This window comes from Chlorella variabilis (assembly GCF_000147415.1).
Source record: "Chlorella variabilis unplaced genomic scaffold CHLNCscaffold_10, whole genome shotgun sequence".
NCBI classification, from domain to species: domain Eukaryota; kingdom Viridiplantae; phylum Chlorophyta; class Trebouxiophyceae; order Chlorellales; family Chlorellaceae; genus Chlorella; species Chlorella variabilis.
Window position 1 is genome coordinate 594,919 of NW_005435078.1, and position 11,147 is coordinate 606,065.

Consider the following 11,147-nt stretch of genomic DNA (forward strand, 5'->3'; position numbering starts at 1 on the left):
CGCGCCCCATCCCCCCTCGATGGGGCCCGCCCACACCGGGGCCTCCCCCCTCCCGCCCACTGCTTTCTCAACGGCCCCGAGCCGGGGCTGCCCTCATTGCATACATAGTGCGCCTTTCCCTGCTTTTCTAGTGACCTAGCGTTCCGCACTGCCGTTTGGCCAGCCCATGCTCCCGTACCGTTGCGTTTCTCCCCAATGCGCCATGCCACTTTGCCAGTCATACACACGTTTCGATGCGTGCCCTGTCAGCTGCTTGCGTTGCATGTCGCCTTGCTCCACCCCTGTTTTATTGCTTTCTCTGCTTTCGCCCGGTTCCCGTCCCGTTTCGGCGGGGAGTCTATGTTGCAAGCTAGTTCTTGCTTTACCAGACTTTAAGCCCACACAAGCAAGCGCAGCAAGGTTGTGTGTGTTGGCGGTGTGGGGGGTGGTGGTGGGGGGTGAATGGAAGGGCGGGGTTGAATTACTGACAGTGGCGGGAGTTCATGATGATGTGCCAGCTGGTGGCCTGTGCCTATACCTGTATGCATATCTATCCATGTTGAAGCCTCTCGCGCGCAGCACCGCGTCGGCAGCATCCGCCCAGCCATTGAAGTCATCAAATGTGCAGGCAGCGAAGCTCCAGGGGATGGCATGCCTGCAGGCAGGGCAGCGCATGGCCCAGGCAGCAGGAGCCGCACATGAGCAAGGTCAGGATGTCCGATGGATGGATGGTTGCCGGCCTGCGTGCCAGCGTTCTTCGATGCAGCTGGGGCGCAGCAAGGCCAAGGTACAGCGCAGCTCACGTGGAGCCTTTGCAGGGCAGCTGCACCAGGTCGGAAACAAGGCTGTTCTTTCGGGTCAGCCTGGTCTTGCCTGCGGCGGGGCGGGGCAGGTGGGCTGGCCGATATCGGGCTGCTGGGGTAGCGACTGGCAGAGAGACTGACCTCTGCTTGCCATGCGCAGGCACGTCAACGCCTCATGCCAGCATGTGGTGGACAAGTCGGCATGCATAGGCACGTGTGGCACACCGTAGGAGCAGAGGTTGAAAGTGGAGGCTACGGTGGCCCTGCGGCTGTTGCCCTCCTGGAACACAACCCGCTCCACTGCAGGCTTGCTGATGTTGACCGGGGCGGCGGTGGGCACGCATGCGTTTCCAGCGGGCGTGATGCCGGCAACTGCAAGCCAGAGGGAGACAAGAGGGAATGGAAAGGGAAAAACTGTTTGATCGGTGGGGAAGCAAGACAGGTGTCCGGTTATGCGAGAGTCTGCCCAGTCTGTACCCTGCCCCAGCCCTTAACTCACTGGGGATGAAAATGGTGGAGAACTCTGAAAGAATGAGCAGGTTAGAGCTAAATGGCAGCTTGGCTGCAGATGCTCTTACGGCTCCTGCCACCGCCGCTGCTGCCGCGGACGCTAAGCCGCTCCTCCCGGTTGCTGCAGCGGTGCAGGGCGGAAAGCGGGCGCTCGGAACTGGGGCGGGCAGATGCAGGAGGCATAAACAGGCACTGTCCCACAGTGTGCCAGACAACGGCTGGTACACGCAGCAGCTTGCCAGCAGCTGCCCCCACAGCTGCGGCAACAGGCAGCGGCTGGCGCGGGACCGCACCTGGCCGATGGGCTGGCCTGGCGCCGTCGCGGCGAATACTGGCTGCTTTGAAGACGCCTCGCCCGGCGGGCTTGCCCAGCAGGCGGGCTTGCCCAGCGAGGGCTGTGGCGGCGCTGCTTGCTGCCACGTCGGCCGCAGGGACCCACCACCCACTGACTTGGATGATGTCTCCACTGCGGAGCCAGCTCAGCTGGTCGGCATTGTCTGTGGCCACATGCAGCGTTTGGCCACTGGCGGTGCGCAGCACCAGGAGCCTGCAGTGGCGGCGGCAGCTCAGCAGCCAGTGAGAGTGCCGGGGCCCGCCGCAGCTTCCAGCGCAGATACCCACACGGCGTGCTCCCACCTTTCTGCCTCGCGGTCGGCGAGGCGCTGATCCAACCAGATGGCTTTGCCTGCGGTGAAGAGGCGGGGTTGGACAGGCCTACCAAGCTGCGGGAGGCAAGCGACACCGCTGTCAGAGCGAAGCGCTGATGCCCTACCTGCCAACGTCGCTCTGCGCCCTGCTGCAGCAAGAAGCCTGCCAGATCCCCTTGCCGGGCTTGTTGCGGCAGCCAGGAGCTGCAGCAACAGCAGAGAGCTTGGCAGCAGCCCTCCGGAGACTCCGGCCATGGGCGCGTGGAGGCGTGAGCTAGCCCATCTGCGACCTGAAACCCTCCGAAGAGTGCTGGGAATAAATGAGAGGGGGTGGGAGGACCCTGGCTGTGAGCGATCACATGGTGAGTGAGCACCGGTCACCACTCAGCTGCCAGCCGTCATGGGGACATGCTCAGGTGAGAGCCGCGGGGGGAGGTTGTAAGTTTCGTAGAAGGGAGCTTAGACACGCGCAATGGGAAGCCGGATCGGGAGAATGTCGCCTTGGGCCCTCCCTGCTCTGGCCACAAGGCTTGGCAGGGGCCGGGCAGCTGCCGACGGCACGCCAGGGGTTTGTGTGTGTGTGGTGCCATGCCGTCATGGTGTGTGTGTGTTCTGGCATAATGACCGTGTCTCATGCATACCCTAAAGTCACTGGGTGGATTCATCGTCCCTCTCCCACTGCCAGGCTGCACCGCATGGCCTGGCGCCGGCGCCGGCCTGGCGCTGGTCGGGGAGCGGCACCTCATTAAATGGGAGGATGCCACGTGGGAATGCGCAGGGTGGTACAAAGTGTACAGAACATTGATGCATGTGCTAAACGGAATACACCAGGGAAAGGCTAGGAGGAAGGTCATGAACGAATGGACAGCACTACAGCATAGTACATACGCAGAGGTGCGATTCGCAAGGGGAGGGAGCAAGAGAGAGAGGACAAAAATCAATGTAAAACACAAATAGATACTTCATAGATAAGATAAGTCATACCAGCAGCCAATAGAGCCATGCTGTTGCATGAAAAACATATGGTCACAAGTGCAAAGGAAGTGTTGCTGCAAAGCGCGTACGCACGGTGCCAGCCAGGCGCCGCCGCAAAGCGTGTACGCATGAAGGGTGATTAGAACCAACAGTAGTGGCAGTGGCACCGCTGACAAAAGAAGTACGCACACAGGATGAGCTGGCGCAGAATGTACAAGTAGACTAGCAGGAGGGGAATGAGCCCCAGTAGCTGCGCCGTTCTCCCTGCCGGCTGGTCACCACCAGCGTGAACACGATGAAACAGTGCCACAGGCTCAGGAAGCCGTTGCAGGTGCTTGCACTTGCGTCCGCTTCCCAGCCGCCTGCTGCTGCCCCGTGCAGCCCACCGCTGCGTCGGCGGCACACGTCGAACATGCTTGCGGGGCACCGCCCCCACTGCCACCGGCGCTGGGGGAAGCAACCTGGAACGCGAGGGGTCATCCCGCCCTGCCAGCCCGTTGCAGTCGTTGTCGCTGCCAGCTAAGCAGCTGGCGACAGTTTCCGGGCCAGCACGGCGGCACACAGACACCACCGCTGCAGCTGCCGAGCCGGTATCGTTGGAGATGCTGCGGACTCGAACCACCAGGCCCGCAGCGCTGCTGCTCCAGGACTGGCCGCCTGCCGTGGAAAGCGCAGGGGAGAGGGGCTGCTTAAGAGAAAGCAGACATTGGGACGACAAATGCATGGTGAGATGGTGCAGGGCGTGCAAGCAATCGACGGCAGCTATCGCACGGCTAGCGCAGCGCACCTTCCAGAGCGGTCTCCCAGTTTGATGGCTGGGCATCTCGGGTGCTGGCGCTCCAGGAAGTGTACACGTGCACTTTGCCAGCCACCTCACTGGGTAGGTCGGCGTCGCCGCCTTCTGCTGTGCGGTACCTGCAGGGGTGTCCGGGCAGCCAGAGAGACTGGACGGGCGAGGGACTGGGAAGGCGCTGCACTCGGCGTGCAGGCAGGTGCAGGCAGGTGCCTCTGTACCAGCCAGCAGCCGCCAGGTCTCACCCCAGAAAGATGGGAGGCACACCGAGTACCCATGTGGCGCTGATGCGCATGCCGCTGCAGGCAGGGGGAGCCAGGGGCGACAGTTACTGTGCTGATAACCACCTCAGGAACACTGTTCTGCCGAGATCTCTCACAGGGCAATAGTGGAAGGCACGCTGGTTGCACCTGTGGCTAGTGGCGGCCTGGCTGGCCAGCGTCACTGTCACGGTCTGGCCGGCAGCCAGGGTGCTGCCGTCCAGCTGCTGCACCTGCAGCCAGCCCATCTGCAGCACGGGAGCAGTGGTGCTGCCACAACTTCAGCGACGGCGCTGCTGCCACTGTACACTTCTGCTGCAAGCTCACACCAGCTGAGCACAGCTGGCGTCAGCTGGCACCAGCTGCCCTCCTCACCTGCCAGGCGTGCGGCGTGTTCCAGCATCTGTCTGCGCAGCAATAACCCATAGTGCAGGAGTCATCGTTGTACCTACACAGCAGCCGCTGCAGAGTGTGAGATCGGCAGCTGGAGGGCGTTGAGCGCTGCCATTTGCCGCAGGCGGGCACTGCAAGTGACAGCTGCTGTGCAGGCAGCGAGCTCCCCCACGAGCTCACTCGCTTCCGTGACCGCCAGAGTGCTGCATGAACAGGTTGTGTCCCAGCTCATGTGTCAAAACCTGTGGGAACTAGGGGGGAGGGCCGAGCTGAGCAACCTGGCGGGTATCTGTGCCTACCCTCCCGGCAGGCGCGCTGCCGCCGGCCCCCCTCCCACCTGCGGCTTCAAGGCCTCCTCTCCTGATGCCCAGGCGCGGCACTCGTACGAGTCGTGGCAGCCGACATATCCCAGCCCGATCCAGTCGCACGCTCCCTTGGGCACCAGGTACAGGCGGTACACGAACCTCTTCAGCGCTTTGCCACGCGCCCGCAGCACCTCGTCGGCGGCGTCCGCCCAGCCGCTGAAGTCGTCGAATGCACAGCTGCCAAAGCTCCACGCCGCGCCGTACCTGCAGCCAAAAGCAAGGGGAAACAAGGGCAGGCATAACAAGCGGCAGGAGTGAGCCTTACACCGGCCCCGGATTCTGCTGCAAAGCAGCATCCGCACAGGCAGGGCACTCTCCAACTCACGAGGTGCTGTTGCAGGGCAGCTGCACCAGGTCGGCCACAAGGCTGTTCTGTCGGGTCAGCCTGGTCTTGCCTGTGGCGGGGCAGGGCAGGTGGGCAGGCAGGTATTGGGCTGCTGTGCTAGCGACTGACAGAGAGGCTGACCTCTGCTTGCCATGCGCAGGCATGCCAGCTGCTCATGCCAGCATGTTGCTGGTGGTGGACAAGTCGGCATGCATCGGCACGTGTGGCGCACCGTAGGAGCAGAGGTTGAATGTGGAGCCAACTGTGGCCCTGCGGCTGTTGCACTCCTGAAACACGACCCGCTCCACAGCACGCCTGTCCAGGTTGACGGGGGCAGCGGTGGGCACGCATGCGCCTCCGACGGGAGTCATGCCGGCGACTGCTCACGGAGGTGGAAGGGGCGAGGGACGATTTGAGGGGCGTCTGGTTGCAGCGAAGTAGCAGAGCAGCCCTGCCCATCCCATCCCAGACACTCACTCGGGATGATGATCACAGGCAGGTCGGCGGTGATGAGCGGGTTGGAGCTGAATTGCGGCGGGGGTGCCGAGGCTGCCGCCACCGTGGAGGCATCTGGTTGTGTTGATGCAGCAAGCAGGAGAGAGCGGTCAGGGACATGGGAAAGGAGAGGAGCGGTTGTGATGCCGTCCGATCCGTCAGATGGAGCAGAGCGGCATGCTTTGCTCATCATCCCAGCGGGCACACACGCACCTGCTGTAACGGCGTGCCAGTCGGCCTGGCCGGCACCAACACGCCGCACTCTGATCGCCTTGAAGAGCCGGGGACCACCGCCGTTTGTCTTCCCACGGCTCGTCTGCTTGCGGGTAGTGCCCCTGCTGCTCATGGTGGCGGCAGCGGCCATGGTTGCCTGTGGCACCCACTCCCCGCTCACTTGGATGTCAGCACCGCTGCGGAGCCCAGTTAGCTCGCTGGGGTTCACTACGACATGCACCCGGCCGTCGTTGGGGGTCCGTACCGCCAACAGGCTGCAGCAGCAGGCCAGGGGAGGGCCAGAATTGTCCCAGCGAAAGCGCTGCCGGTGCGTGCATGGGCGGCAGTGGCGGCAACCGGCGATACTGGGCTCACCTAGACTCGGGACGATCGACATAGTCCTGAGCGACTATAATGGCTTTCCCTGCGAGCCAGAGGGGTAATATATAGGAGCCAGTGTTCGCAGCGCTCCAGTACCCTGAGCCTCCTGCCCCCACCTCTCAGGGTTGCTCTACCCGGCGCGCTGAGGAGGTGGGTAGCTGTGGAAGCACGCTGAGAGGACAGGAAGGCCAGCAGAAGCAGCGCTTGGACAGTATTGAGGCTGAGCATGTGGTCAGTTCGTTGTTTTGGTCACCTCATGGCTGAGCGAACGCTTGGCACAACGAATTGAGGCTGCGCAAGGTCGAAAACAATGCATAAAGGCGCAGACAGCGAGAACATGCAGACCTGCCCTCGGGGCACGCAGCCCCCTCAGACCACCTCATCATTGTGACGTCCATGCCGGGCGACCGGAGGCAGTCAGACTCATCAATGCGCGCCTTGTAGCACTGTGCCGCGGTGAGGCGGCGCCGACCTTGCTGAAGCCCGCAGCGAGAGCGGGCATATGCCCTGCCGGCGCTGGCGCCGGCAATGGTAGCGAGACCGCTTTGGGCTGCCAGCTGATGCACCTCTTGCTTCTCCTACCTTGTAAGTTGAACGCCATAAGCACGTCGCTGGGATGGCAGAGAGGCGCATGCAGGGGGCAACAGTGGCTAAACATGATGATGGTCATTCGCCGCCTCTGCCGTTCCTGAGGCACCACACGCAGTCCAACTTGCTCTGGGCAATCGGCTTTCAGTTAAAGCGTGCATTGGGTGTTCCAGAAGCCCATGGCAGCAACAATCTCACATGCATTCATACTCATGACCCGGCTTGGCGGTGGCCGGCCGCCTCTGGCGAAGTGCTGACCTGGCATGGCAGCGCGAAGCTCGGGCTGTAGGCTGGCCAGCTACAGAACCAGCAGCACTTCCGAATTGAACCGGAAGTCCCGCTGCGGGGTAGTAGTCATGGCCTCTGCGCTCCTGACTCTGTCTCCACCCACCTGCGCACCCAGCCTGCGGGCTGTCCCAGCTCACACGTCGAGGAGACACGTGAGCGACCTGGCGCTGTCCGCTTTGTGCTAGCTAGCATTGCGCCAAACCCGCCCGCCCGTCGTCGCTGCTATCTCCGCCAAACATGTTCGGGCGACTTGAATCACACTGCACTTGTTTCTTGCAATGCAGAGATCAAGCGGCATCACAGCAGCAGCGTTAGGCAATGCCCCAACCAATCTGGGAGCGCTACAGTCGCTGGCAGAGCCCGAGGGAACGTTCAGCAGTGCGACTGCGGCGGTCATAGAGCAGCCCGTGACGTTTAGCGGAGGTGGCGTGATCAACATCGACGGCACAGCCATCGCCTCCTCACTCATTGTCCTGCTGCTGCTGCTGGCGCTGTCCACCAACAGAATCCTGGGCCTTGAGCGCATGCTTGGGTGAGCCCTGGCATTTTCGGCTGGATGCCTTCTGTGGCATTGGCACAATGGCCATGTTGCATTGATGCCGCTCCCAGTGCCTGCCCTGGCTGCTGGCGGCTGTAGGAAGTGGCTCAGTGGCCTGGCAGGGCAGCGGCAGTATGAAAAGCGCAATGAGGTGCTGGCGGCGCGGCAGGCGCTGGAGCAGCAGTTTGCGGCGGAGGATGACGACAGGAAGGAAGGCAAGGCCCCGCCCTAGTGCAGCTGGCTGGTCTCTGCCTATGCATAGGTATCACCAGTGACTGGCTCACCGGTGCTGCTCTACGTGTAATAAACAGAGGTACGGCAAGGGGAGGGGGTCGCTGGTGCATGAACTTCCGGCATCAGTTTGCATGCACGCTGTGTGTGCTCTATACTTACTCGCTTTCTTTTTTGTTGGACAGCCTGCCTCCCCATGAAACATCCCATCCTGCACACCGGCATGCACCAGGAGCCCGCCAGGCAGGCGTCTCGCTGGCGCCCTGCTTCACAGACCAGCTGCTACCGTTCTAGCGCATTCCCTCCTAACGATGTGCCGTCGCTTATAGCACCTTTCAGCCTCCACAGCCTGTTCTGGAAGCCGTCGAGCCTTGGTGAGCAGCGGCGATGAACGAGGCCAACAAAGAGCAGGCGGAAAAGTGCCTGGAGGTGGCAGAGGCAGCGCTGAAGGCGGGAGACACGGCGAAAGCAGAGCGATTCGCCGGCAAGGCACTGAAGCTCTTCCCACAAGACAAGGTGGGGCGCCGGGGGGCTGCCAAGGCACTGCGCTGATCCAGGGCATTTCCAGGGGAGCCGCAGGCGGCGCGGCTGCAGGCCTTGCGTGCGCCAGCCCGGTGGTCTCTGCCCCCAAAGCCCTGGGCCATCGCTGCCCAGGACACGGCCCCTGCTTTCTCTGGGGCAGCGAGGTTGCCATAGATCGTGCTTGGCCACCACCCCTACCACCTGTGTCCGTCCTGCCGCCGGCGCCGTTCCACCCCGCTCTCCGCCGCCGCTCGCGACGCCCGTGCAGGCGCGGCTGCTGCTTGCACGCATCAAGCGGGCTGCGGGCGCCACCCCCAGCAGCAGCACCGGCGGCGGCGCATCAGCAGCAACCAACGGCCACCACCATGGGGCATGCCCCACGGGCATGGGCACGGGGCCCAACCTGCGCCAACGCCAGCACGCTTCTACGGCGACATCAGGCGCACGGGCCAGCAGCAGCAGCCGGCATGAGCCGCCAGACGAGGACCACAAGGTGAGCGGGTTGGGTGTGTAGGCCGTGGGAAGGCTGGCTGGCATAGCAGCCAGCCTGCCAGCGGCTGGCCATCACACATGTGTATGTGCCGAGTGACAATCGCAACCGCCCTTCTTGCCCGACGCTCTGCAGGCCACGCCCGAGCAGCGGGAGCTGGTGCGGCGCATCCGGGGCACGACAGAGTATTATGAGGTGCTGCAGATAGAGCGTACCGCCTCGGACGACGACATCAAGAAAGCGTACCGCCGCCTAGCCCTCAAGCTGCACCCCGACAAGAACAAGGCGCGGGGCGCGGACGAGGCGTTCAAGGGTGTGTGCGCCTCCCGCTGATGCGGCGGCGGTGTGCCTGCAGCGCCGCTGCTGCTGCGGCTGCTGCTTCGAAAGGCTCTGCTGCTGCCGCACAGCTGCTGCCATGCACGCGCTGCGGCTGGCTGCCTGCTGCCTTGCTGCTAGGCCGCTCATCGCCTCGCCTCGCTTCCCTGCCCGCTCGCCCACCCCCGCAGCCGTCTCCAAGGCCTTCACCTGTCTCAGCGACCCCGCCAAGCGCCGCCACTACGACGCGCACGGGCGCGAGGAGGGAGCAGCGGTGGGCGGGGCCGGCGGCGGCGGCGGCGGCTTCCGCGGCGGCGGCGGCGGCATGGGGGACATTGACCCGGAGGAGCTGTTCAACATGTAGGTGGAGCTCGCGGGCTGGCCGCGGCTGGGCGGGCCGTTGGGGCCTGCTGCGTGCTGGCTGGGCTGGCTGCTGGGGACCTGCTGGAGGCCTGCTGGGGACTGGCTGGGGCCCGGGTGGGTTGTCGGCGCGCGAGGCCCACACACGGTGAACAGGGCGCAGACATGTGCGCCGCTTGCTGTGGCGACTGTTCTGACTGGTTCTGGCTGGCTGGCTGGCCTTTGTGGTGCAGGTTCTTTGGCGGCAACCCCTTCATGGGCGGCCGCGTGTACACCGCCAACTTCGGCGGGCAGGCGTACCGCCAGGCGCACGCGCGGCGGCATCAGCAGGCGGCGGGCCGCGGCCAGGCGCCCACCGAGGCAAACCCACTGATGCAGCTGATGCAGCTGCTGCCGCTGCTGCTGCTGCTCATGTTCACCTTCTTCTCGAGCCGCTCCCAGCCCGTGTACAGCCTGCAGCCGACCCGGGAGTACCGCCAGCAGTACGCCACCGCCACCTACGAGGTGCCCTTCTATGTCAAGGACGCCCAGCAGCTGCGCAGCAAGTACCCGCCTGGCAGCCGAGAGCGGTGAGCTCGGCTCGGGCGACTTGTGTCGCAGCTGGCGACCGGAGCTGGCATGGGCAGGTGGCACCTGCAGATGGCTCTGCTTGCTGAGCAGCGCACCGACAGGCTGGGCTCAGCTGGAGGGTCTGGCTCGTTGTTGTCTGCCTGCTGGTGTCTGCTGGGCACTCCCTTGCCCTGACCCACCCCTTTCACGTGCTTTCTGTACTTGCCCGCCTACCCCTGCCTGCCCTCTACCCCGGCTGCCTGCAGGGTGCGGCTGGAGCACCAGATAGAGTCTGAGTATCGCGGCTCGCTGCAGCAGCAGTGCTACAATGAGCGCATGCTGCAGGCAAGAGGCTGCCGCCTGCCTGCTTGGCTTACGGATTGTCTGCCTAACAGTGTCACGTGGACTTCAGACGCATGCCTCTGCTGTAGGAGCTGGTCGAAAAAACAAAACCAGCTCCTACACAACTGGGAGCAGTAGCACGCCGTGGCCGGTTGTGTCCCTGCTCAGGGCTGCGCTGACGTGTGCATCCGCTCGCGTTTCCTGTGCAGCAACGCTATCACTACTATGGGCGGCGGGAGGAGGCTCGGCACATGGAGCTCAAGTCGTGCGATGAGCTCAGCCGCCGCTTTGCCAGCCGCTCGGCCAGCGGCCTGCGGTGACGGGGCCAAGGCGGGGTGCCAGCCTCGGAGCTGCTGTTCGCCTGCCTGCCCGCCGGGTCGCCCCTTGTGCTTCCTGCTTCCGTCTGTGAATTTCATTTTGTTGCCTGCCCGGCGTGTGCACCGTTTGCTTGCTTGCTTCCATCTCTGTGCTCCCTTCTGCCCCCTCTTTGTTGAGCTGGACTCCCCTTTAGTTCAAGTGCAACATTCTGTACATTCCATTGCATCCAGAGCGAGCAGAGGTTGCTTGGCGGTCATGTGGGGCATTACATCAATACATGGCGGGGTAGAGTGGGGTCAAGTGCAACGAGGTCATCAAGGGGGGTTGGTCGGCGCCTTGGAAGCAACGCTAGGGCCGCGCCAAATAGTCAAGCTGAGGATGTGAGATGCAGCGGGCTAGTTAGAGGTGGAGACGATCAAAACGCTGCGCGCTGCCGGCGCAGCCTATAGGAGACATGGAGGCAGCCT

At 63.6% G+C, this 11,147-nt stretch overlaps 3 protein-coding genes across 3 annotated transcripts in view; 1 reads left to right on the forward strand and 2 right to left on the reverse strand.

The window, feature by feature from the left end:
• Positions 1–2,194, reverse strand: part of CHLNCDRAFT_57838 (hypothetical protein) — a gene marked incomplete at both ends in the record, with an annotated part of 4,558 nt that extends 2,364 nt beyond the window's left edge. The window contains 7 exons of the mRNA XM_005847696.1: positions 518–634; positions 783–852; positions 1,008–1,154; positions 1,282–1,413; positions 1,586–1,839; positions 1,929–1,977; positions 2,065–2,194. Of these exons, the coding sequence (XP_005847758.1) occupies positions 518–634; positions 783–852; positions 1,008–1,154; positions 1,282–1,413; positions 1,586–1,839; positions 1,929–1,977; positions 2,065–2,194 (899 nt within the window). The remainder of the gene's footprint in view (positions 1–517; positions 635–782; positions 853–1,007; positions 1,155–1,281; positions 1,414–1,585; positions 1,840–1,928; positions 1,978–2,064) is intronic.
• An 859-nt stretch (positions 2,195–3,053) lies between these two features.
• Positions 3,054–6,367, reverse strand: CHLNCDRAFT_52289 (hypothetical protein; the record flags this gene model as incomplete). The annotated part of the gene is made up of 12 exons (XM_005847697.1): positions 3,054–3,571; positions 3,702–3,829; positions 3,953–4,006; positions 4,055–4,215; positions 4,343–4,429; positions 4,698–4,929; positions 5,051–5,120; positions 5,283–5,429; positions 5,528–5,620; positions 5,759–6,033; positions 6,134–6,182; positions 6,256–6,367. 12 exons carry the CDS (start codon positions 6,365–6,367, stop codon positions 3,054–3,056), a joined length of 1,926 nt encoding a protein of 641 aa, XP_005847759.1.
• Positions 6,368–8,171: 1,804 nt separating this feature from the next.
• CHLNCDRAFT_133862 (hypothetical protein) lies at positions 8,172–10,682 on the forward strand (the record flags this gene model as incomplete). Its single annotated transcript, XM_005847528.1, has 7 exons — positions 8,172–8,300; positions 8,575–8,799; positions 8,932–9,109; positions 9,303–9,471; positions 9,705–10,040; positions 10,287–10,416; positions 10,572–10,682. The coding sequence occupies 7 exons, from the start codon at positions 8,172–8,174 to the stop codon at positions 10,680–10,682; spliced, it is 1,278 nt and encodes a 425-aa protein (XP_005847590.1).
• Between the last annotated feature and the right edge of the window lie 465 nt (positions 10,683–11,147).